We start from the raw sequence: 23405 nt of genomic DNA, 5'->3' as shown, positions 1-23405 counted from the left end.
AAAAAAGTAAAGGAACTTGAAGACCTAGCAATAACACAAAGAATAATGATCGAGAAAAATAGGACACCACCTCAGTGACCTGCAGGGTAATATCAAGTGGTCTAACATACATATATTTGGAGTCCCAGAAGAGAGGAGATAGAGGGGAGCCAGAAAAAAATATTTGAAGAAATGACTCCAGATTTTCTAAATGTGATGATAAATACAAACTCACAAATTTAAGAAGCTCAACAAAGCTCAAGCAAAGTAAACATAGAGAAAGCTACATTGAAGTACACCATAATTCATAATGAAATTGCTCAAATCCAAGGATAAAGAGAAAATCTGAAAAAGTAATCAGAGAAAAAGACATCCCTGGACTTTTTGTCAGCACTATAGAAGCCAGAATACAGCAGAGAGATATCTTTAAAGGGCTGAGGAAAATGTCAACCTAGAATTCTTATTCAGTGAAGATAGCTTTCACAATTGAAGTAAAAACAGACTTTTTCAGACAAACTAACGCTGAGAATTCACCCCCAGTAAACCTGTACCTCAATGAATGTTAAAGGAATTCCAGAAAGGGTACATGCATGGGTAAATATAAAAACATTTTTTTTTCTCATTTTAAAATCTTTTTTAAAGTAATTGATTATTTAAAGCACAAGTAGTAACAATGTATTGCAGAGTTTGTAGCTTCTATGAAAGTAAAATATGTGACGACAATAGCACAAAGGACAGGAAGAAGAAAATAGCTATATATTATTGAAAAGAGCTTGTACAGTTGGTGGTAAATATGACAAAATATTACTTGAAAGTATACTGTAATAAGTTAGAGATGTGTGTTATAAACCCAAGAGCACAGGCCAGCAAACTTCAGCCCATAGGCCAGATATGGTTTATTGCCTTTTTTTATTTTTCACATTGGCAAAGTATTTTCCTGTCTGCTTTGGAAGATTGTTTTATTGGAAGACAGTCACACTCACTCATGTTTGTGGCTATTTGGTGTTAGGATGGCAAAACTGAATAGTTGTGACAGTGACCCTATGGCCTGCAAGTCCTAAAATAGTTACTCTCTGACACTCCACAGAAGATTTTTGCTGACATTTGCCCTAGAGGAGCCACTAGAAAAAAAAAAGTATCGTTAATAAGCCTGTATTGGAGATTAAGTAGAATTTTTATTTTTATTTTTATTTTTTTATTTTATTTTTTTTAAGATTTTATTTATTTGACAGAGACACAGTGAGAGAGGGAACACAAGCAGGGACAGAGGGAGAGGGAGAAGCAGGCCCCCCGCTGAGCAGGGAGCCCGATGCGGGGCTCGATCCCAGGACCCTGGGACCATGACCTGAGCCGAAGGCAGATGCTTAATGACTGAGCCACCCAGGAGCCCCAGTAGAAATTTTAAAAGCTCAATTAATTCAAAAAAGGGATGAAGAAAAAAGGAACAATGGACAGGGCAAACAGAAAACAAATAGCAAGATAGTAGATTTAAACCCAGCTAAATCTTTATTAGAATCCAGAGTTTATCAGATTTTATACATTAAAAAAAACCCAGACCCAACTCTAGAGTTAATCTACAAGAAACCAAACTTATAAAGACACAAAGAATTTGTAAGTAAAAAGCCAGAAAAAATATATACCATGTGAAAACTAATCTAAAGAAAGGTAGAGTGGCAATATTAGTCCAAAAAAGTAGACTTCAGAACAAGGAATATTATCAAGGATAGAGACATTTCATAGTGATGAAAGAATTCTTTCATGAAGATACACACATATATGCCTAATAACAGAGCTTCAAAATATACCAAGCAAACCCAGAAAGAACTGAAAGGAGTTTTATTCCATTATTGTAGCTGTACATTTTAATACTTCTCCCTTGAGTATTGATAGAACATCTAGACAGAAAATCACTAAGTATATAGGGATATTTGAACAATACCACCTAGCTTGACTTAACTGGCATTTTTAGAACGCTCAAGACCAGAAAGCACATTCTTTTCACATGCACACGGAACATTGACCAAGAAATATTCTGGGCCATAAAATAAGTTTCAGTGAATTTAAGAGTATTAACATCATACAAAATTATGTATTCTGAATGAATTTAGCAATGTTTCTGGAGAGAAGATCAGTATTAAAACATGTGAATTTCTATATCCTAGTCATGAACAATTGGAAAATGAAATTTTAAAGACATTATTTACTATAGCATCAAAAAGCATGAAATATTTAGGGATAAACAGCACACTACAAATGACTAAACTTTGCTGAGAGCAATTAAAGAATACCTAAATAAATGGAATGATGTACCATGTTCATGGATTGGACGGCTCAGTTATTGTTAGGCTATTAGTTCTTCTCAAACTGAGCTATAGATTGAATCCTAATCTAAATCCCAGCAGGATTGTTGTAGAGATTGACAATTTATTCTAAAACTTATATGGAAGTTAAAGAGGCTCTAGATTAGCCAAAGAAATATTTAAGAACAAAGCTGGAACCTGATCTTAGGGCTTAATATAAAGCTACGGTAGTCAAGACTACTGTATGATGTTGGCATAAGAAGTAGACATAAAGATCAATGGAACAGAATTAGGGATTCTAGAAATAGACCTTTATGTATGTGATCAATTGATTTTAGACAAAGGTGCTTTAGATACTTCAGTGAGTTGAGTTATAAGTTGTAGTACTAAATTGTAGTCAGTTTTTAACAAATGGCATTGGAACAACTATTTATCCATATAAAAAAAAAATCTTTATTCTTTCCTTATAACATACACAAATATTACCTTAAAATGGATCATAGACCTATATGTGAAAGCTAAAACTATATAATGTCTAGGGGAAGATCTTTATGACCCTGGGGCAGGCAGAGATTTTTTAGGACCCCAAAAGCACCAGCCATAAAAGAAATCATTGAAATTTTGGAGCTTACCAAAATTTAAAATTTTTCTTCAAAGGATAGTGTGAAGAAAATTAAAAATTAAGACACAGGTTAGGAAAAATATTCACAATACAGATATATGACAAAGGACTTGCATTCAGAATATATAAAGAATTCTTATAACCCATTAGTAAGAAGACAACCCAGTATATAAATGGACAGAAGATTCAAATAGATCTTCACAATGGATAAAGAAGATGTGGTATATATATACAATGGAATATTATGCAGCCATCAAAAGGAATGAGATCTTGCCATTTGCAACGACGTGGATGGAACTGGAGGGTATTATGCTGAGTGAAATAAGTCAAACAGAGAAAGACATGTATCATATGATCTCACTGATATGAGGAATTCTTAATTGCAGGAAACAAACTGAGGGTTGCTGGAGTGCGGGGTGGGGTGGGAGGGATGGGGTGACTGGGTGATAGACACTGGGGAGGGTATGTGCTCTGGTAAGCGCTGTGAATTGTGCAAGACTGTTGAATCTCAGATCTGTACCTCTGAAACAAATAATGCAATATATGTTAAGAAAAAAAAAAGAAGAAGAAGGTAGCGGGAGGGGAAGAATGAAGCGGGGGAAATCGGAGGGGTAGACGAACCATGAGAGACGATGGACTCTGAAAAACAAACAGGGTTCTAGAGGGGAGGGAGGTGGGAGGATGGGTTAGCCTGGTGGTGGGTATTGAGGAGGGCACATTCTGCATGGAGCACTGGGTGTTATGCACAAACAATGAATCATGGAACACTTCATCTAAAACTAATGATGTAATGTATGGGGATTAACATGGGAATAAAAAAAAAAACAAAAAAAACCCAAATAGATCTTCACAAAAGAAGATATGTAAATGGTTAACAGGCATCTGAAAAGATGTTCAACATCATTAGAAATTAGGGAAGTGCAAATTAAAATCCCAGTGACACACTACATACCCACTAGCATTACTAAATATAAAAAGACTCTCAATACCATATCTCAGCCAAGATACGGAGCAACTGGAACTCTCATACACTGCTTGTAGAAATGGAAAATGGTGTAGTCACTTTGGAAAAGTTTGCCAGCTTCTTAAAATGTTAATCATACACTAACCACAGGACCACATTACCAGCACTACTCGTAGATACTTACCCAAGATAAATGAAAACACATGCTCACAGAGACTTTATTCATAATGGAGAAAAACTGGAAACAACCCAGATATCTCCTAACAGGTGAATGGATAGTTTCATTGTGGTATATTCATTCAATGGAATATCCCAACAATAAAAAGAAATGAACTGTGGATAAATGTAACAACTTGGGTAAGTCTCAAAAACATGGGGAGCAAAAGAAGTTAAAAGAAGAACATATATTGTATGATTTCATTTATAAAAGATTCTGGAAAAGGGAAAAAAACAACCCAAAGTGATAGACAATCAGTGGATACCAAAGGCTGAGCTGAGAGGGAGATAATTGCACAGAGCCATTAAAGAACTACTGGGGATGGTGGAAATGTTCTAGATCTTGACTGTGGTGTTTGCACTTGGATTTCTACATTTGTTAAGACTCCTCTCATTGTACACTTTAAATAGATGTATTTTATCATATATAAGTTGAGCTGTAATAAAGTTGACTTAAAAAGTAAAAAAAATTACCTAGGAAACTAAAATAGGAATGGTCTCATTGGTCTTTCTCATTAATATGAAGAACTTGAGAACATCTGATTATTTTTTTTATCCAAAATATGCACTAAATTATAGTCAAAGAGCAGAAGAAAAGTTAAAGAAAAAAAGAAAAGTTACTAGGTCTTCATGGGAATCAAATTTCTACTCACTAAAGTTTCTAACTGCAGGCTGTATCTCAATCCAATGGATTTTCCATTCCAAGCCAACTGTGACCTATTACTTTTGTCAAGATTCCCAATAACAGAGACATTAAGGAAGTAATTGATACTTCTAAAATGTTAACCGTAATAGTGTGACCACAAGAGGACTCAATGTGTCTACCAGAGCTGATAGTGTTCCCTGTATAGAAAAGTTTATTCCACCCACCAAATGTTTCAGTCAACCTATATTTCAGGCTCATCACTTAAGCTTTTGTGAAGAAGAACATGGGGTGCTCATTTCTAACTTGAGTCCATTTCGGTAGCTCCTTGCCTTTTGCTCCTGCATTGGGGTAAACTTTGTAACACTCTAGAATCAAATACTTTCTCTTCATATCCTGAACTCTCCAGGCATGTGGTACTTTTTTTGTTGGGGGTGGTGGGCATGAGTGGTGAAGGGAGTAGAATCACAGAATATTAGACTGGGAAGGGCAGGGCTCTGGATCATTTAATCCAGTTTTCTCCTTTTACAGAGGGTGGGGGGGAACTAAGGACCAGAGGAGGAAAGGAACTTTCCTAAAGCCTCCTAACTCTTAGGAATGGAAGCCAGCCCCAGCCCCTTCCACCCCTGGCTATCTGGAGAAGGCAGCTAGCTTCCCTCTCTGGCTCAGGTTCCTTTGTAATGGGAGCGAGACATCATTCACCTGTTTTCAAGGGCATTGCTGAAGAACAAGGGGTAAAAGGACCATGAAGTATGCACTGTAAAACATAGACACTTGAAAGTGATCTTCAGTCACCACCTGCATAAATTACTTTCCTAACCCTTTGGGATGAAAATTCCTGTGGCTGCCACATTTCAGAAGAGTTTGAGGTTTTCCTTCTTCCTTGTTCTTTGTTTTTGGGAGGCTATGAACTTGTTTTGGAGGGGAGACTTTTAACTTGAGCCTTGCTGCAGGGGTTTACAGTAATTAAAAAAAAACTATTTTTTTTAAATGTTTTATTTATTCATGAGAGTCAGAGAGAGAGAGAGAGAGAGGCAGAGGCAGAGGGAGAAGCAGGCTCCCCGCCTAGCAGGGAGCCCGATGCGGGACTCAATCCCAGGACCCTGGGATCATGACCTGAGCCGAAGGCAGATGCTTAACCATCTGAGCCACCCAGGCGCCCCCCAAAAAAACTATTCTAATGAGAGAAACGGGTCATAAATTTGACCTATTTCCCCAGTCATAACTAGAGAGAGCCCACCATCTGAAGGTTTGAAAAGGCAGAGGCTTGATTTATTCTCCCTGTGGCGCCACCCACCTCTGCCCCCAGCTAGATTCACTGCTAATTGCTGTAGTGTTGTTAAAACAAATGGCTGGTCTTTCAGTGCCCCAGAACGATAGGACTATGCCTGATCAGGACTGTAATCAGACCACCCTGTATTTTATGGACTTCATGTCTTGGCAGTCCAGAGGCATGCCAGTGGGGGCAGAGTTTCTGCTTCAGCTCCTAATTAAACTTTGGAAACCTTTTCTTTGTTGCTGGGCCAGTCACCCCCACAATCTGATTGGCTGGAGTTGATTCTATTTGAAATGGGCAAATTTATATTTATTCTGAAAAACAAGCAATAATTCCAAAGAATAAATGTTTATGTGAAAGAGCAAAAGTAACCGTCAAGTGAGCAGATTGTCTGAAAATAGCTTTATCCGAAAAACCTTTGGAGAGTAGGAAAAATGTGTCGTGGCTGCCAGATACAATATTATGCACATTTCAAAAGAGAAAATGACGATATTAATCCCTTACCTTGGGTTACTGCTTTTGGCCTTTGCACAACTCCTCAGCATCTGTGATTTACATCATTCCTTGAACATCCCTGTGCGGGTGGAGGGTGTGTGTGTGTGTGTGTGTGTGTGTGTGTGTGTGTCTGTACCAGAAATGGTGTAACATGTTGATTAAGATTTGGGACTTTGAAGTCAATATTCAATATTCATTCACCCATTGATTTACTCCTCAGATATTTCTCGAGCACCTTCTGTGTTGAGAACTGTTCTGGGCACTAGGCTTGAACAGACTAAACGAACAAATGAACAATACAGACTAAAAGTCCCTGCCCTCATGGGATGTGGATACTGGGGAGGCCAACATACCCGGACTCATTCGTTATTTCTACACTAATAGTGTGACCCTGGGCAAGTTACTTGTTCTCATCAAGTGTGTTTCCTCACGTGTAAGATGATAAGAATCCCTACTGCATAACACTTTGTGAGGACTGAGATAATGTTTGTAAAGTGTTTGGCACATAGTGAATGTGCATGGAAGGTAGTAGCCGCCATGTTGGTTGTCCTCGAGACCTATGTTCTGGGGTGTCCACCTGTCGTCGTTGGATCCCTGGTGAGTCCCCTCTTCTGTGGGACCGGACTTGCTCAGGGTTGGCAGGAGAACAGCCAAGCTCGGTCCTTGTCCCAGTCATGTCACAGGTAGGGGTGGCTTTCGGGATTCACAGTCTGATTCTTGCCTTTGCCCTGCTTCCCTTCCATGTAGGCAGCAGCCCCTCAGAATTAGCCCTTGTGCAGAAATAACTACTATTATCCTCCTGTGCTGCTTCCCTGGGTGACAGACTCTAACTTCTCTTCCTTTCTTCTTTTTTTCAGATTGTTTAGTGTAATTCTGGAACAATTAACCAAAGAAACAGAAGGCGGTAACCACTCCAGTGGCAAGTCAGGAGGCTTCGATGTCAAAGCCCTCCGCGCCTTTCGGGTGTTACGACCACTTCGACTAGTGTCAGGAGTGCCCAGTAAGCACGTCTTGTTTCCTAAAGCCAGGAGTTTGTTGACTTGGTTTTTCTTCTGGGTGGGGCTCAGGATTCTGGAGCCGAGCGCTGCCAGGTGAGTTGCGGTGTGCCAGCCAGGGGCTCCGCAGACGACCACGGAGGCCTTCACGGTTCACGACGCTTGCGTGGTCACCTTGGACCCCCGTGATGGCCCCGAGAAAGGGCCGGTAGTGACTGTTGTCTTCCTGAGTTTGTAGGAGACTCTTCTCTTACAGAGACACCGAGCGAGTAGTGAGATGAGGCCTTGAAGTCAGGCCTCCTGATTCCAGGCTGGTTTTCCTTCTTGGACACCTCGCAGCCACCACCTCCTCCCGCTCCCAGGCCTGCCCCTCTGAGAGTGGTGGCTAATGCAGAGGAGGAGGGTATTGCAGGGCTCCCAGCCTACTGCCTTTCTTCAAAGTGAGCAGCAACAGGGGGCTGGACTCCTGGAACGTCTGCTCAGCTCTCCACTCTTAGGAGTTGTACATGTCCGGCTCTGGGGGAAGAAGCGGATGCTTCCAGGTCCTCCCTGTATGTAGGGTAGTGTAGGACCTGCTTGCAGGTGGTTTGGAGGACCGATTGAGATGAATCAGGGAGAGCCCCCGCAGCACAAGATCTGGAGCAGAGGTGGCCCTCCATGGCAAGAGATACTGTTTTCCTCCACTAGGCTATGATACCAGTCCGTGCCAGGCCCTAGTTTGCTTTTTGCTCCAGATGTCTGGGCCAGGTTGAGAGCCACCTGAGCTGGGACAGATGCTCTGGCTGTGCTCTGGCCGGCAGCTGTAGGCTGCTTCTGCTCCCCTAAGGAGCATGGAGTGTGCTTCACGGGGATCTGTCCCTGAAGGGACACCCGTGGTGGGGATTTGAAGGTAGAAGTCCTAGCACCTTTCCAAGGGTTGTGGCGGCAGCTGCCTGCTCCAGCTGGAGGAAGGATATGGGACAATAGGGTGTGCCTGTTTTTCATGACTCACAAAGCCATCAAAAGAGCACAGATCATGTTTTTGCCTCTCCAGAAGTTCTTCATGAAATTGTATTAAACCTATTGGCACTCAGGACACACCAAAAATTCCCGGGGAAAAAAAAAAGATTTCCAAATTTAACATTTTAAAATGTAGGAAGTGGTGTTTTATGTGTACTTGTTTTTCCAGATGGTTCATTTATTTTCATTGAAAAAGATCACAAGTCAAAACCACAGAGCTGTCTGGAAGCAATCGAGAAAAATAGAAACACCTTGGAAATGACTGGTTTTGTTATGTGTAACATGATGAAATGAGAAGTTCAATGAGCAAGCATGTTCTTTCAGATTTAGTTGTTATAGCCTCATCCAGTCTCAAAGTTACCACGACAGCCTTTTTTCCCCCAAAGAGCAAACGACAGGACAGCCTGTTTGCAGCATATGTTGTAAGGACAAGTGGGTGCTGTAGCTTCATGCATGTAAGTCTGGCCGGTGAAGCTTCCCAGACTCACCGATCATTGTTTTGGCTTCCTTGTTTAACGAGGTTTTCACTAAATGACTACTCTAGAATTCCCGGGTGTTCTTGAGAACACGTTTTAAACTAGATTTCTTCCTTGTCTCCTTTGTAACAGGATGGAGCTCTACATCACACTCTCCCAGAGGTCAGCAGGGGGAAATGGGGACCTGAGTCTTGTTGAGGACTTTTCAGCCCACATTTGTTAATTGCCCTAGTGGAGAACACCCAAGTCTCTCATCAGCCCCAACTGGGCTTGGGGGAGATGGTGTTTTGGGGGGCTCTGGGTCATGATGTTTTCCATGCTGGTTGTCAACTGGGGCCTGGTGATTTCTTAAGAACCCTGAAATTGTTAAAAATGCCAGGGAAGGTGTGACTGCTTATACTTACCTGGGAGTTGTCTTGTGCCTTCTATAGAGAATTCAGACTGTTCTATAAGACACGATTTTGTGTGTGTTTGTGAATATATATTGATTGGCAGGAAAATATGTATTGTAAAAGAGAGTTCAGACATTTGTGGAGTTATTAACCACCCATACTCAAATGATAAATATTGATCGGAGTCCTGGACCATCAAATGGGAAAGAACCCTACAGACCTTCTGGTCCATGGGCATCATCTTTTAGACAAGGAAGACAAGGGCTGTGGAGGGGCAGCAACTCGTGCAAATTCTCACAGCCAGTGGGTGGCTGAATGGGGACAGATGGACACTCTCCTGGTTCCTGGCCTAGTGTTCTTTCCATTCCACCCCATTGTGTCCCGAACTGGAGTCCCGTGAGCTCTGTTGTATGCGCTGATCATGTACAAAGGAGCCTAATGTCAGGAAAGTCTACACATTCACATTAAGATAAACTTCATTATCTCATAAATTTGGCTGATTGGAAATACAGTAGATACAACGAACAAACATGTTCATGAAGCACACAGCTCCCTACCATAGAATTACCATAGAATTTAGAAGAGCTAACTGCCAGATGATGATTTTGAATGGCCCATCCATGTCTGGGAAAAAACAAACAAACAAACAAAACAAAAACCAACCAACCAACCAAACAAACAAAACCAAAAACCCAAATGATAAAACAAACCCCTGAGTACATTAGAGCAGTTACTTCTTTTCATCTAATGCCTGATAAAAGGTGAAAACCTTAAAAGTCATCCTATTAATAATTTCTTTTCTAAAACCACTTGAACATTTAAATATCTGAAGGTAATACCTAGGATTTGGGTTGTAATGAGGGTCTTGGGAAGACAGGCTCTTCCTGAGTCTGAAATCCTCTTCTCGGTTTTCCCTCCGCATCTCATCCCTCCCCTCTTTTCTGTGTACTTCCAATCACAGTCAACTCTCGTTGCTGTTGCTAATGAATATTCTCTTTGCTTGGTGTGTTGTGACTTCTGTCTTCCTTCTAGCGTCTCAGCTTCTTAGGCTCTTTCATTCTTTGAGTATGTATTGGGAGAGTGAGAAGATACTCTAAAAGAGCAGTGTGAAGGGGGAGAGACGGCGGGGAGGTGTAGGGGAAGAGAGGGAAGAATGGGGAACGCGTGAAGGGCACAGAGCAGCATCTGTGCTCATGGGGTGGGGGGAGAACGCGGGCGCTAAACCCAGGAGTCCGGAAGCCTGGCTGCAGTGTGGGTTCTGGTTTCTTTCTGACCCTCAGTCTGCTGCTTCTGCCCACCTGCTCCTAACCTCAGGGTTGCCTCGCCTACCCTCTTCCCGTGATCTCACTCCCGTCCTGCACTGCAGCTCGGAGTGTTGCTCTGTGCAGAGCTCCCTGGTATCTGTGCCCCATCCTCGTCTCTCAAGTCCACGTCCCAGCTGCACAATGCTTCCCTCTTAATGCTGCGCCCATGATCCTGCTTCCCCCGTGCAAAGCAGCTCTTGCCCCTCTCCTCCCTCCCTCTGGAATCCCATGGGGAGCCTCCTTTCGACAGGCTTGTTGTTGGTTAGGCAAGGGGGTTTTGCCGATGGACTCAAGTCCAGGCCTGTAATCCGAATTTAATACCCAGAGCTACCTTGCTGCAATCTGTTTTTCTTTCCTGATCTTCCCACCGTGTGACCACCAACCAAGACTCACGGGCACCCGGCCCACATTGCCTGGCTCACCTCCGTGCTTCTGGTGCTCTTCCCTCTGGCCAGAGTGGCCCCTCTCCTAGGCCCACCTGTGCAAATCCATCTTCTTCCACCTTTAGGCCCTGGTGAGAGGGGGCTGCTGCCCGGTCCTCTGTCTTATCGCCACTCAGAAGCAGTGTCTTTCATCCATCCCTCTTTAATTTTAAGTGTTCGACTATAGCGTCTGTGTGCTACCCTAGGGTAATTTGTGTTTAATTCTTATGTCTCCTTCTAGAACATACCCTCTTTGAGAGAAGGCACTTTATGTAATACATCTTCATATTTCCCAAAGCACTAAACTTTACGCTTGCCACATGGTAGCTGTTCAAGGAATTTTGTTGAATGGATGAACGAACGCATGAATGAATCACTGACTTTGATATTGGGCAGTAAGTCCTCCCTCTGGGCCTTAGTTTTTCCATCTGTTGAGTGAGGCAGTTGGATTAGATGGTCTTTTAGGGTCCTTTTTAACTTATCTCACATCCAGGTTTAATGCTAATTTAATGTTAAATATCTCTGAGTTTTATTACTGTGTGTCCTATAGGGAGCAGGCATCAAGGCATCAGGAATTTTATGTGTATTTATATATATATATGTGCGTGTGTGTATCTATGTATGTATATATGTATGTATGTATACACATAATATATATATATATGTATCCTTGAAGTATATGTATATGTATATATCCTTGAAGTGTCTCCCTGGCTCACAAACTTATTTCTATCTCTCCTAGGTTTACAAGTTGTCCTGAACTCCATTATAAAAGCCATGGTTCCCCTCCTTCACATAGCCCTTTTGGTATTATTTGTAATCATAATCTATGCTATTATAGGATTGGAACTTTTTATTGGAAAAATGCACAAAACATGTTTTTTTGCTGACACAGGTGAGTAATGAAAACGGTAGCTAACCTAACTTTTAAAAAAATTAATTTTTCCCAAAATAACTTGTGTGGTTTTGGGAAAATCTAAAACAAAATGGTGCGGGGTGGAAGCCAAATATACCAGTAAAGCCAGTAAGAACCAGCCAGTTCTTAGCGTGAATTGTGTTCACAATAAATGAGGATTTAATCTCCTTTTCTATCCTGATTTCCTATGTATTCCTGGCAAAGAAGATGAGGTACCCCCAATACTAGAACATGAGTAGAATCCCCACCATTGTTCTCTATACACTTAAGAAAGGTCCTATAGGGTCAGGGTGGAGGAGAGAGCCATGGATTCTGAGTACAGAGATGGCATATGCTGTGGAGGAGGGAGTCTTTGAAGTGGACCTTGAGGGTCAAGTGGGAGCCTGACAGCATAGCTGGGAGGCCGGTGTTCCAGGCTCTGGCAAGGGCACCCCGCTTCCGCCGGCTTTGGGCTTCCTGGTGCTCATGTCTGGAGTGGTGAAGCCGGTGTGCTCTGTCTGCAGATATCCTGGCCGAAGAGGACCCAGCGCCGTGTGCGTTCTCAGGGAATGGACGCCAGTGTGCTGCCAATGGCACCGAGTGTAGGAGTGGCTGGGCTGGCCCAAACGGAGGCATCACCAACTTTGATAACTTTGCCTTTGCCATGCTCACCGTGTTTCAGTGCATCACCATGGAGGGCTGGACAGACGTGCTCTACTGGGTAAGCAGCTGGAGGACGGAGTGCGTGGAGTGTTCTTTCTTTGGATAAGAGTGTTGCATTCGCTAGAGCCGTTGAAGAGTTAGCTGAAAAAGAAACCCTGGCAGGCAGTTCTTGGGAAGGGAAGCAGACCCTCTCCTCACTCCGTAAGGCTCCTCCTCTTTCTTCCTCAGGGCCCTAGTTTCTATTCCAGAAAGCCACTGTGTAATGTGGGCTGCCCCCACTCCCCCATTCTACGTGGGGACTTGCTGCTTAGTGTGCCCACGAGTCCTTGCTTTAGAGGAAATCCCAAAGTCAGGGCCATTCTGAGTTAAACTCTTAGAGAGCCAGGGGTTATTTTCCAAGCTAAGAGGCTTCTGGACTTCCATGAGCTTGTTTTGTTTTGTTTTAACATAAATGTAGGTTGCTCTACCAGATCCTAAACAGAAGATAGGGAATATAAATTGGATCACTTTTATGCTTTCCATGAACTTAGTACAACCTTCAGGCCAAAATGGATTTTTCCCTTATTATACTGTTTCCCTTTTGCATCTTCAGCATTCCCATAAATCAGCCCAGCACAAGCCCCTACCTCTCTCTTCTTTTCTGTTTGGAGCTCTAGAAGTCTGGCAGGGAGGGTGGGAAAGGCACATCAAACTTCCAGGGCTGGTGGACCCATCCAACCTGCAATGACAACAGACAGACATTGTAGCCCTTTCTATGGCTAAGGTCTGGTTCTTCTTGTTCCTGACAGAGCCAGAAGGGTTTGCTATAAATGAAGAACAGTAGTATTTTAACAGCTATTTCCCAGAGCTGAGTTTGTTTGTTTGCTTACTTATTTGGTAGAATTTTGAAAAAGCTCACAGAAGTTTAGAAATTAATTTCCATGGCACAGATTGCTGGGAAAAACAGCTGACATGCAGATTTTGAGCCTAAACCCAAGTTCAAATGGGATTAACCAGGTTTCCAATAATGATTTGTTAAAAGGCAATTAGTAATAAAGTACTTCTTGAATGGGCAGTCTTTAGTTAGAAATTGAGAAGTAACTTCTGGCAGTGTCTAAAATTTAGACTCTTTGTAGGGTTCCATATTCCTTTATAACTTCAGAGAACCTGACACACGATGGTTATAAATAGGTTTTTGCTTCCCTTCACCAGTGAACACCATGCTTACAGGATTGTAGAAGTCCTTATATAGTGAATGTTAGGTAAAGAAGATATGTTTTTATTTTCTTCCCCAAAGCATGAGTCTAGTTTGGTAAAAAGTTTTGAGCATCACGGACATGTTGTATCTTGTTTCTCTCTCTTCCCTTCCTTTTTCTTATCATCCTAGGAAAGAGAGAGAGAGAGTGTGTGTGTGTCTGTGTGTCTGTGTGTGTCTGTGTGTGTGTGTGGTAATGCATGTGTGTTATTTATATCCATAAGATAATGCCTTTCATGAAGAGGAAGAAGGAGGGAAATTATATTGGATGAGCCAAGATCATGGTCATAGCAAGGGGACCTTCAAATTAGATAAAGGGTTCATTGTCAGTATTATCTTCAAAAGTTGCAAATCCTAGTTAGATTAGTTGAGGTCTCACTCTCACTCTTGCCTTGAAGTTTCTGATACATAGAAAAGATTCATCCAAATAGCCCAAACTTTGATCCCTGCCCCCTCCACCAAACAGGACAGAAACATTTTGATTTAAAAAAAAATGTGTGACTCCTCTCAGCTCTGCTGTTCGTTCTGTTGTCAGAGTGAGTTGTCCACTGCTGATCCAACATGCCTTGACTAATACACAATTTTATACTTTGTTATATTTTTGCACATGGATTCTCTCATGACAATTTTTCTGTTGTCAAGCAAGTGAGAACTGGGAGTATGTGATTAAAGGAGAGAAAACTCCATGCACCCAGAAACAAAAGTTCCCATTGCTTTCCTCAGAACCTTTAAGTATCACCTAGGATTGTATAATTATTATCTCTATTGTTAATACAACAATCACAGAGTTAATAATTTGACAATATAATAATTATATTCTCTGTGAATTACAGGGCATCTTCATTCTAATGGAGGAACTCAAGTAACTTATCAACATTATCTCAGTCTATATCCCTTTCTTAGAAGGTCTGGGATTTTGAAGGTCATGGGCTGTGCAAAGGCAGGTGGTGGGCTGGGTTTGGCCCACAGGTCATAGTTTGGTGACCCCTGCCCTAGCCTGGAACTCAGCACTCTTTCCTTGGCATTCTCTACTGTAGGAGATTTGTGAATCATTCTAGAACACTAGAGGGCAGCTAAGTAATCTCCCATACAGTTCACTAAGATCTTAATCCTCTGAAACACATCAGGTTGTTTTTAATTATTTATTGATTACATTTATTAACTCATCAGAGATAGCCAAGAGCCAAGACACCAAACCTTCTTAATATTTAATGGGCTGTGGTCAGGTGGAAGATACACAGCTGTGCCTGGTACAGAGCAGGTGCTCGACAAATACTTGTTACTCTTACTCCTCCTGGTATAATCCCATTGCCTCAGCATAGAAGGGCCATGTTTAAATATCATTTTTTTGTGCACAACTAGGGTGTAAAGGGCACATCTTGAGAGATGACCAAGGAGATTAGATTGTAGATATTGATTGAGAGCAAGTTTCTCAATCCTTTAGGCATTTGTATATGGTGGGCAAAGTCTTCACCAGGGATTACTTCACATCTTGTCAAGCTTCTATTCAGTCAGTGTTCTCAAGCTCATTGATGCCTGATTCTCAAGAATTTCTGGCAAAGGGCTGGCTGGGTCTTGAGAAAAGTGCAGGTGGGTCTGATATGCAGGAAGACATACTTAGAACCATTCGGATGTGTGGGAGTGGGATTAACAATTTCTGGTGGGGGAAAAAAGTCCTTCTAGAGCTCTTTTATAAAGTGAGTTCCATAAGCATAATTACACTGCCATCTGACCCACACATATTTGTTGTCTACGGAGGCAGCAGGGTGTAGGGCAAGGGAAGAGCATGAAGGCTGGATAGGGCTGGGTGCCTGACCTTCAGTAGGTCACCACAACCTTCTGGGCTTTAGTTTTCTTGTCTACAAGATGCACAGTTAGACTACATGATCCAATTCTTCTTCAATTCAGAGGAAATCTTTTTAAGGATAGGAAATTAAAATAGTGTTGGTATCAGGAGAGAACTATTCATATATAAAACATTTATGACCTCTTGCCTTAACGCCAAGCTCTTTCCTCATTGAACACACCTGTGGAGGTGCGGGCTGCCAGACTCCAGTGGGAAGTTCTCATGGTCAAATTGACCATCTATTTCATTCAAGACACCTGGGAAATTCCTCTCATTGGCTGAGGGCATGCCTTTCTGTGCCTTTCTCTTATTCCTGGCATGGGGAGCCACAACCAGTAAACCACGAGTGTTTTCACCAGTTAGAAAAAAAAAAAAAGCCTTAGGTTGGTCTTTAATTGGAGATAAGAATGTGCATCTCAGCCTTTGAAATGAGAGGAAAAACATAAACTAAATAGAATATTATTTTCTAGGTACCAGGTGACCCCACATGATGACTTTTGATATGAATCTTTTGAGAATGAATCTAAATTGAAATCCTTCAGCTCATGCTGATTTTTTCCTTGTTGATAAAGACCACATGCAGACAAAATCCCCAGCAGAGTCTTTATTGTCATTTGGGTATTTTGGGGAATACCTTGCCAGTTCTGACTTGTGTATACGGTAAGGTCTGAGAAATACTAGCCTCTGAGAAGAGACTTGGGTTGAGATTTAGTTTTGGAGAAAGACTGGCCCTGAGAGCTGAAGTTTTGTTTCTCATCTCCCACCTTCTGGGGAGTTAGAGACTGTCTTCTGTGGCCTTCCCTCCAGCCCCCAGCTATCATTCCAGTTGGTATTTCTGCTCCATGTAAATGTGAATCTGTCCAACACCTAATCCTAAGAAGTTAAAAGCTGCTTTAATTAAAAATAAAGTGCCCTCCCAAGTGGAGCAGACTGCTGTTCCTAGAACATTCCCTGGAAGAGCAGACTGAGATCTGAATGAGGATTGGTAAAGCAGTTGGCCTGGCCACTGACCAGCCCTGTTTCACCTCATCCTGGTCAGCTCACTGCTGGAGCCAGCTCTCCCAGGGCAGGCCATCTAGCGCCAGGGCTGTTACAAGGGTGAGTTCTCCTGATGGGAGTCCCGGACTTGGCCCATCCTTCCCTCACCCCATGAGCACGCTCTCCCCTGTCTCCTGCCCTGCTCCCACACAGAGGAGACAGGCCCAGAGAGGTCTCCATGGAAGGTCCGGACTCCAGGCTGGGCTCTGGCCACTACGCCGGGCAGCCTGGTTCTTCTCCTCTATACACGGGTTTTTAAATAAGGTTGGTGGTGTCGTTGCTTTGGAAGAATTACCCTCTGCCTTCCTTCTGAAATTAGTTTATCCAGCTTAATTAGGTCAACAATTGCAACCATGGCCCTGGTTCATTCATTACTCTAATTGCCAATGTGAGATGTGCAGACTGATAGTTCTATTAAGCACATCAATTTTCATGTGGCCAAACAGGTGTTTCATAAGGGATTTAATGCCCTCTCCCTAGACTTCAGCAACAGATGTTAAGTCTTTTTTTTTTTTAATGTTCTCTTTTCCTGTTTGGCTTCTGCATGAGGCAAACATAGTAAAATGCATGCACTTCATTCTGCAAAGCTAAAATCAGGAGCCAGATAATATGGAAGAAATCACATGCTTCAAGGCCGAAGGGGCTTGCACCCTCGAGGCAAGAACCATGACTCTCACAGACCACATTTAGTTCTGTTGGCCAAGATTCTGGGTGTTCAGCAAAGTCAGGCCTGCAGTCATTTATTTTGTCCCTGGACTGGTCTTTAATACCTCCTTCCTGGGAGACGTGTTTGCCTAATTTAACACGGATCTGTGCTGCTGGGAAGTTCCATCTTTAGCCATGAACCTCAAAGCACCTGTTTGCTCCTGCATGAGACCTACTCATGACCAAACCTCCCCTGTGAGGGTCTGCCATGGAGGCCACGTCTAACTGTGCTGCTTGAGATTGTTCCAGAAGTAGTGGGCACAGGGTTTCTCTGGACCAGCCCTCTTTCACCTCGTCCCAGTCAGCTCACAGCTAGAGCCAGCTCTCCCAGGGTGGGTCATCTAGGTCAAGGTAGGTGTGGGGGATAAGTGCTTCTTTCTTTTTCCTGGGTCCTTCCTTGATGCAGTTGGCAAAAATCTCATTCCCCAAAGCACCATTGAATGCATGTCAGCTAGCGGACTTCTGAGCACTTTCCTCTTTGTGTTCATTGAGCTGTACTTGCACTCACTGATGGCAGATAATCTAGATTTTAGGTGGGTTAGGTTTCTTTGGATAGGGTGGCTTCCAATAGAAATTTATTATTTTAGGGTTTTTTTTTTTTTAACGAAAAGAATTTATAGAGTCAGATGTTGCAAGTTTGTCTCTCTAAGTAAGACTTTTCCACCATCACAAATCTTAAAAGCAGAAAGTTCTAACAACTTGGGTAGAGTAGGAAATACTTTCCAGCTAAGCACTAGTTTAGAATAGATCTACCAAGATCTATTCTGAAAGTCCATGATCCAAGACTGTTTCAGTGAGAAAGAGCCAGATCCCAGCTGATTTCCCTGCCTGTGTCAAAGTCTGCTATTATTTGCCCCCAAAGCTTTGATGACTCTTCATGGGCATGTGTGTGGGCGTGTGTGTGTGTGTGTGTGTGTGTGTGTTGGGAATATATAGTGAATGTTTCTTGGCTACTGTTGTCTCTGATTCAAATCTAAGTAAATGTTTAATGTATAGAATGCTGTCTCTAATGACCCTCTCTCTTTATTAGATGCTCTTATTAACCCACTCCTATGAGACCATCTTATTTCTTGCAGATGAATGATGCTATGGGATTTGAATTGCCCTGGGTGTATTTTGTCAGTCTCGTCATCTTTGGGTCATTTTTCGTACTAAATCTTGTACTTGGTGTATTGAGCGGGTAAGCTACACCTCTTTCATCTTGAAAGCAGAGTCCTGAGGACAGTTGCCAAGACCACACAGGTTTTGCTAGATGGGGGCGGCCGGGTGGGTGCCAAACACGTTCTATGTCCTCCGAGATGCTTTCTCTCCTGCTGAGGCTTCCCAAATGAAGATGCTTCCTGGAACCTCACCAGCCTTTATGAAAGAAAGCTATGGAACGGTTATTGACCAGAAATTAATCAGCATTGTTGCTTGGGATTTAAATAGATTCCATTGCTTGCCCTTTTGTCTGTCCTAAAATGAGATACATTTATAATTGCTTGATTGGTCTGGATCCAAATATGCAGATTAATTGGTATAAAACAGTAGCTAAATGAGCTGGTCCTGGCCGACTTTTGGTAGGCCAGGTTTGTAGATTTCAGCAGCAGAACTTGTCCGTACCCGAAGACAAAAATGAAAGGTCCTAGGTGGGGGTCCCTGTCCTCAGAGCTGTAGTCTTCACTCAAAGCCCTGAGTGGTCTAGCAGCTGCTCCTGGGGGCTCCGCTCTTTAGTAAATGGATAACTGATAACTGATCTCCTTACATTTTACAGGTAAATGATGCGATAGGATGGGAATGGCCATGGGTGTATTTTGTTAGTCTGATCATCCTTGGCTCATTTTTCGTCCTTAACCTGGTTCTTGGTGTCCTTAGTGGGTAAGCAGTCAGATCCGTGTTGCACATTCTGCTGCTGCCCCATGTGGGGTGGCTCTGCGTGTCCCCCAGCTGCTCCCTGCGGCTTCTCTGCATGCGTGTGGACTCTGACGTCCCTTCTGTGTGTTGCTTTTGGATTGAACTGTGATTCTCTCTGCCTGTATCTTCTCTGTGAGATTCTGTGTTTCTGACGCTTGCCACACATTATTAATCTCATGAAAGCGTGTCCCTGAAGCAGGTGCATTAGTGTGCCCATGTGCAGAAGTGGATTGCAAGTGAGTGGAAGGAGTCCCAGCCTTGGTGTCCCCAAGGAAAGGGCCTTATGTCTTTTGTGGCTTTGTTCCCGTTAGTATATAACCTGGCCTTTTTGAGTTACCCACAGTGTATCATGAATATTTCCTGGGCATTTCAGATTTTATCGAGAAGGAGGAATAAGCCTAGATTAGCACATAATTACTGAACAATTTCAAGATCTTACATCCTTCAAGTCGTTTATTTGCTTGGTTTTCTGCTACTGTCACTGTGAGAATTCTCTCTCTAACTCACAATTAGTATTCACTTGTGGAATCTCTAATGCAGAGCAATGAGCAGCTTTTGCATATACACTTCCTAGGGCCTTCGGGTCCTGCTCACTCAGTCACCATTTTTGAAATGTCACTTGGCTGCCTCCACCCTTGGATGACCCTCCATAGAGAGGGTTCTCCGTAGAGAGTGGAGGCTGGCTCAGGAAGGGGTTCCTGGTGTTTCTGGGCTCTGCCCTGCCTGTACTCAGGGATGCCGTCCCAAGCCCCTGGGGCGGCTCTGTGTCCTCACCACCCACAGACACCCAGAAAGAGGAGCACCCTGAGAAGGAAGAAGGGGCTGTCTGGGCTCTCCCAGAAGCTGCCCCAGAACTTAAACACTGCTGGAGGGCAGAGGCCCCACGTGGGAGTCAGTGGGGGGGCCCATTCCTCAGGAAGTACTGGTGGGACCCTTGATTCCACGTGAGCGAATCTTCACCTGCTTTATCTTCCTCTTTCCAAGTTTGTGTCTCAGGGTGGGGGGGCGGGGATGATGCCTTCACGGAATGCTGAGTCAGCAAGGAGCCCTGGATCGCATTTGTCCAAACACCGCCTTTTCCAGAGCAGAGAGCACAGCTCCTTGTCCACCCTCTAAACTGCCCTGCCTGTTCTCAGGGGATAATGTATTTGGGGTTCTCCTTGATAGAGTGTGGTCAGTTTTACTCCATGGATGCACAGCTGTCTCGGGAAGCCCCTTTCTAGAGACGGCCCTGGAGCCTGCGCCCCCAGTGAGGGCAGTGGGGCCGGGATGAGGGTGTGACAGCATCCCCCACTCCCACCAAAGCTTCCTTCTACAGAGGACTGGCTCCGCAAACCCCTGTGTGAAAGTCGTAACCCTCGAAGAGTGCTTTCATCCTGATGAGTCTCTGCGGCCGTAGGTTAGCATTGGGCTGGTAAGGGTGGAATTTATCCCTGGAGAAACAGCCTAATGTCAGTTTTGCCTCAGGAATGGCCCAGACGAGGTTAACGGCAATTCTGTCATGCATTCCTTGGCGCCCCATGTCTCCTAAGTTCAACCAAACTGACTGAGGCCATGGAAACTGCTAATTTTAACAGTGCCAGTGACATGCCTTATCTCCAAGCTTCCCAGAGCAGGAGGCATCGCCCCGGCATGAGGATGAAGCAGCTCGAGACAGGGGAAAAGGAAACGGTGGGAGGCAGGGCTCCTTATCAGAATGGTGGTGGGCATTAAATGTTGACCCCTGTGGAGGGTGACAACATGACACCCTCATGGGACAGCCAGTTTACTGGGATATATTTTAGGGAAAATAACAAGTAATGTTAAAACATCTTGGTATCAGAACAAAACTAGATCCCTTCTGAGGGAGACTGTGATGGCGTGCCCGGCTCCGGGCCAGAGACCCGAGGTGCCGGTGTGCCGAAGACACAGAGGCGCTGGGCTCAGGCTTTCAGTGCCTGGTGGGGAGACTGTCATGAAGCAGCGCAGGATGGCAGAGCTGGAACAGAGGTGTAGCCCAAAGGGCTGAGAAGGCTGCATGTCTGTGAGCTGGATCTTGAAAGGCGATACGGGATCTACAGGGGAAAACCGATGAGGAGCTTGTTCCCACCTCCCTGGACAATTCCCTGCTCCTCTGCCCAGCTTCTCCCCCTTGACTGGCCCCCAAACCAACAACAACAACAAAAAAATCAAAAAGAGTCATTCGTATGCATTTTCTTGTTAAATTTTTAAAAATTTGCTTTCGTCTTAGAGTCTTCACAATTTTTTTAGGGAACACTGAAAGGAGGTAGATGTTAAAAGGGGGATAATTTGTGTTGCATGGCCCCTTGGGGACCATCAGACCAACACACAATCCTTAAAGCGCTGAATTAAAAGCCTCCCATTTTAAGAAACTTTAGACCTTGCTATCGCCTTCTGATGGAGAGCCGTTACATGATGCTTGTGTGTCTTTAAGTCTGTTAACCCCTTGGAAATACTTGTTTCTGCTCCTCAGCTTTTTTTTCTTTTTTTGTGTGTGTGGCCATGCCATCCTATTGTATTCGTGAGCTGGTTTTAATCTGCACACTTGATTTGGTGTTGATACATGTTTAAAGCATTCTAAGACTGATGCTTTGGAAAAATCTTTGGTTTTACAACAGATGCTTTTCTCAAGGTGAGTATGAAGTTTATAAAGTGTACACCCTGTGTAACCAAGCATGAACACAGATGAAGACTTTTATCTCTGACGGTAGCGTTCTCTGGGGAGGGGGAGCTGAGAAGGTCTGTAGCTTGTGCTGCAATTTCACATTGTCATTGAGGAGATGGTCCCATTATGACCAGGGATTGGAAAGAATGTCTCATTCACGTCTATAAATGAGACAGATACGTCTCTTCTCATGCTGGGGTTTTCGGGGTTTGTTTGTTTGTTTGTGTGTGTGTTTTAGAAGCTTGGTGATTTTTTCACTTTTAAAATTACTCATTAAACTCCTTGTCCCTTTTGAGGTTTTTGCCAGTAAATAGACCGAATAAGAGAACTCGCTGGTATCTCAGTGCTTGGTTTCTTTAGAACCACTGCCAGATATCCTGGGGGGAAAATGGTGGTCCTGGGCAGTGGGCTCACTTCTTCACCTGCAGGACCCACCTGACACCAGGCATACCTGTGATTAGGCCCCCAGGGTGTGATTCAGACCCCCCAAGAAGAGACTGGTAGATGCAAAGGCCTGGGCTCTGGTCCTGCCAGCGTCACCCACCAACTCTGGGGCTTCATTTTGTAGCCCTGAGCTTCGGTCTCCTGGTCCCTCAAGGAGGGATGGTCCCATTGTGCAGCCTTCCCCATTGAGTGGCTGGCTTTTTATCAGCTAATGAATGTAGAAGTAAAGGAGTAAAGGATTTTACTCAGCGAATGCTGCTTCATCCTAAATCCATGGACCTCCTCCCTGTCCCCTCTCTGGGTGAAGGGACAGACACAAGGGTTCTTTGCAAATTAAAGCGTACCATTTTCTGGATTTCCCAGGAAGTGACTAAAGGAAATGAGCTTCGTATACACATGAATACTGTACCCTGTGCCTCCCATGAGGAGGCTGTGGAGGTTCTTTGTCAGCCACAAAGTATCTTGCAACTTAAATCGTCGTGACTCAGGTTCTCTCTGACAGTGATTTTTTGGCACAACGTAGGGGAAAGGCATTTCTGCAGCATTGTGGTTAATCACGCCAGCTTTTTAGAGTTGGATAGCTGAGATGTGATTGTTTGAGCCTCACTTTCCTCGTCTGTGCCATGGAGCTGATAGTACCAACCGTGTGAGTTGTGTGAGGATTCAGTGAGCTAGAGCATAGAGAGCCCGCTCTTCGTCACTGTGGTGGCTTGAGTGAGAGAAGATAAAACATGATTTGATGCAAGAAAAAATCTAATCAACTCAGTCCTTTTAAACTAATAATAACTGGCCAAGATTGGCCTGCGTTAGTGGAAAGTCAAAGTTATAGAATATTTTTAAATGTTTTATTGCATACACACGTGCATATATAATGACATAAGCCGATGATTACTGAAGGATATTATTACATAAGCCACCTCCTGGACCTGCTTTAAAGAA

The 23405-nt window shown here is 43.5% G+C and overlaps 1 protein-coding gene across 3 annotated transcripts in view; it reads left to right on the top strand.

The window, feature by feature from the left end:
• Positions 1-23405, top strand: part of CACNA1D (calcium voltage-gated channel subunit alpha1 D) — a 296037-nt gene that overhangs the window by 140318 nt on the left and 132314 nt on the right. For 2 of the 3 annotated variants that reach the window (XM_034998637.1, XM_034998639.1), the window contains exons 5-8: positions 7353-7495; positions 11826-11978; positions 12503-12699; positions 18541-18644. In XM_034998637.1, coding sequence (XP_034854528.1) covers positions 7353-7495; positions 11826-11978; positions 12503-12699; positions 18541-18644 — 597 coding nt within the window. Of the gene's footprint in view, positions 1-7352; positions 7496-11825; positions 11979-12502; positions 12700-18540; positions 18645-19217; positions 19322-23405 lie in introns of all 3 variants that reach the window. The other variant, XM_034998638.1, reaches the window with a different exon arrangement.

The sequence above is a fragment of the Mirounga leonina genome, unplaced genomic scaffold, assembly GCF_011800145.1.
Source record: "Mirounga leonina isolate KUSES-001 unplaced genomic scaffold, KU_Mleo_1.0 Mir_94, whole genome shotgun sequence".
Lineage (NCBI taxonomy): Eukaryota > Metazoa > Chordata > Mammalia > Carnivora > Phocidae > Mirounga > Mirounga leonina.
The sequence above is the reverse complement of the archived record's forward strand: the minus strand, read 5'-3'. Positions and strand labels throughout refer to the sequence as shown.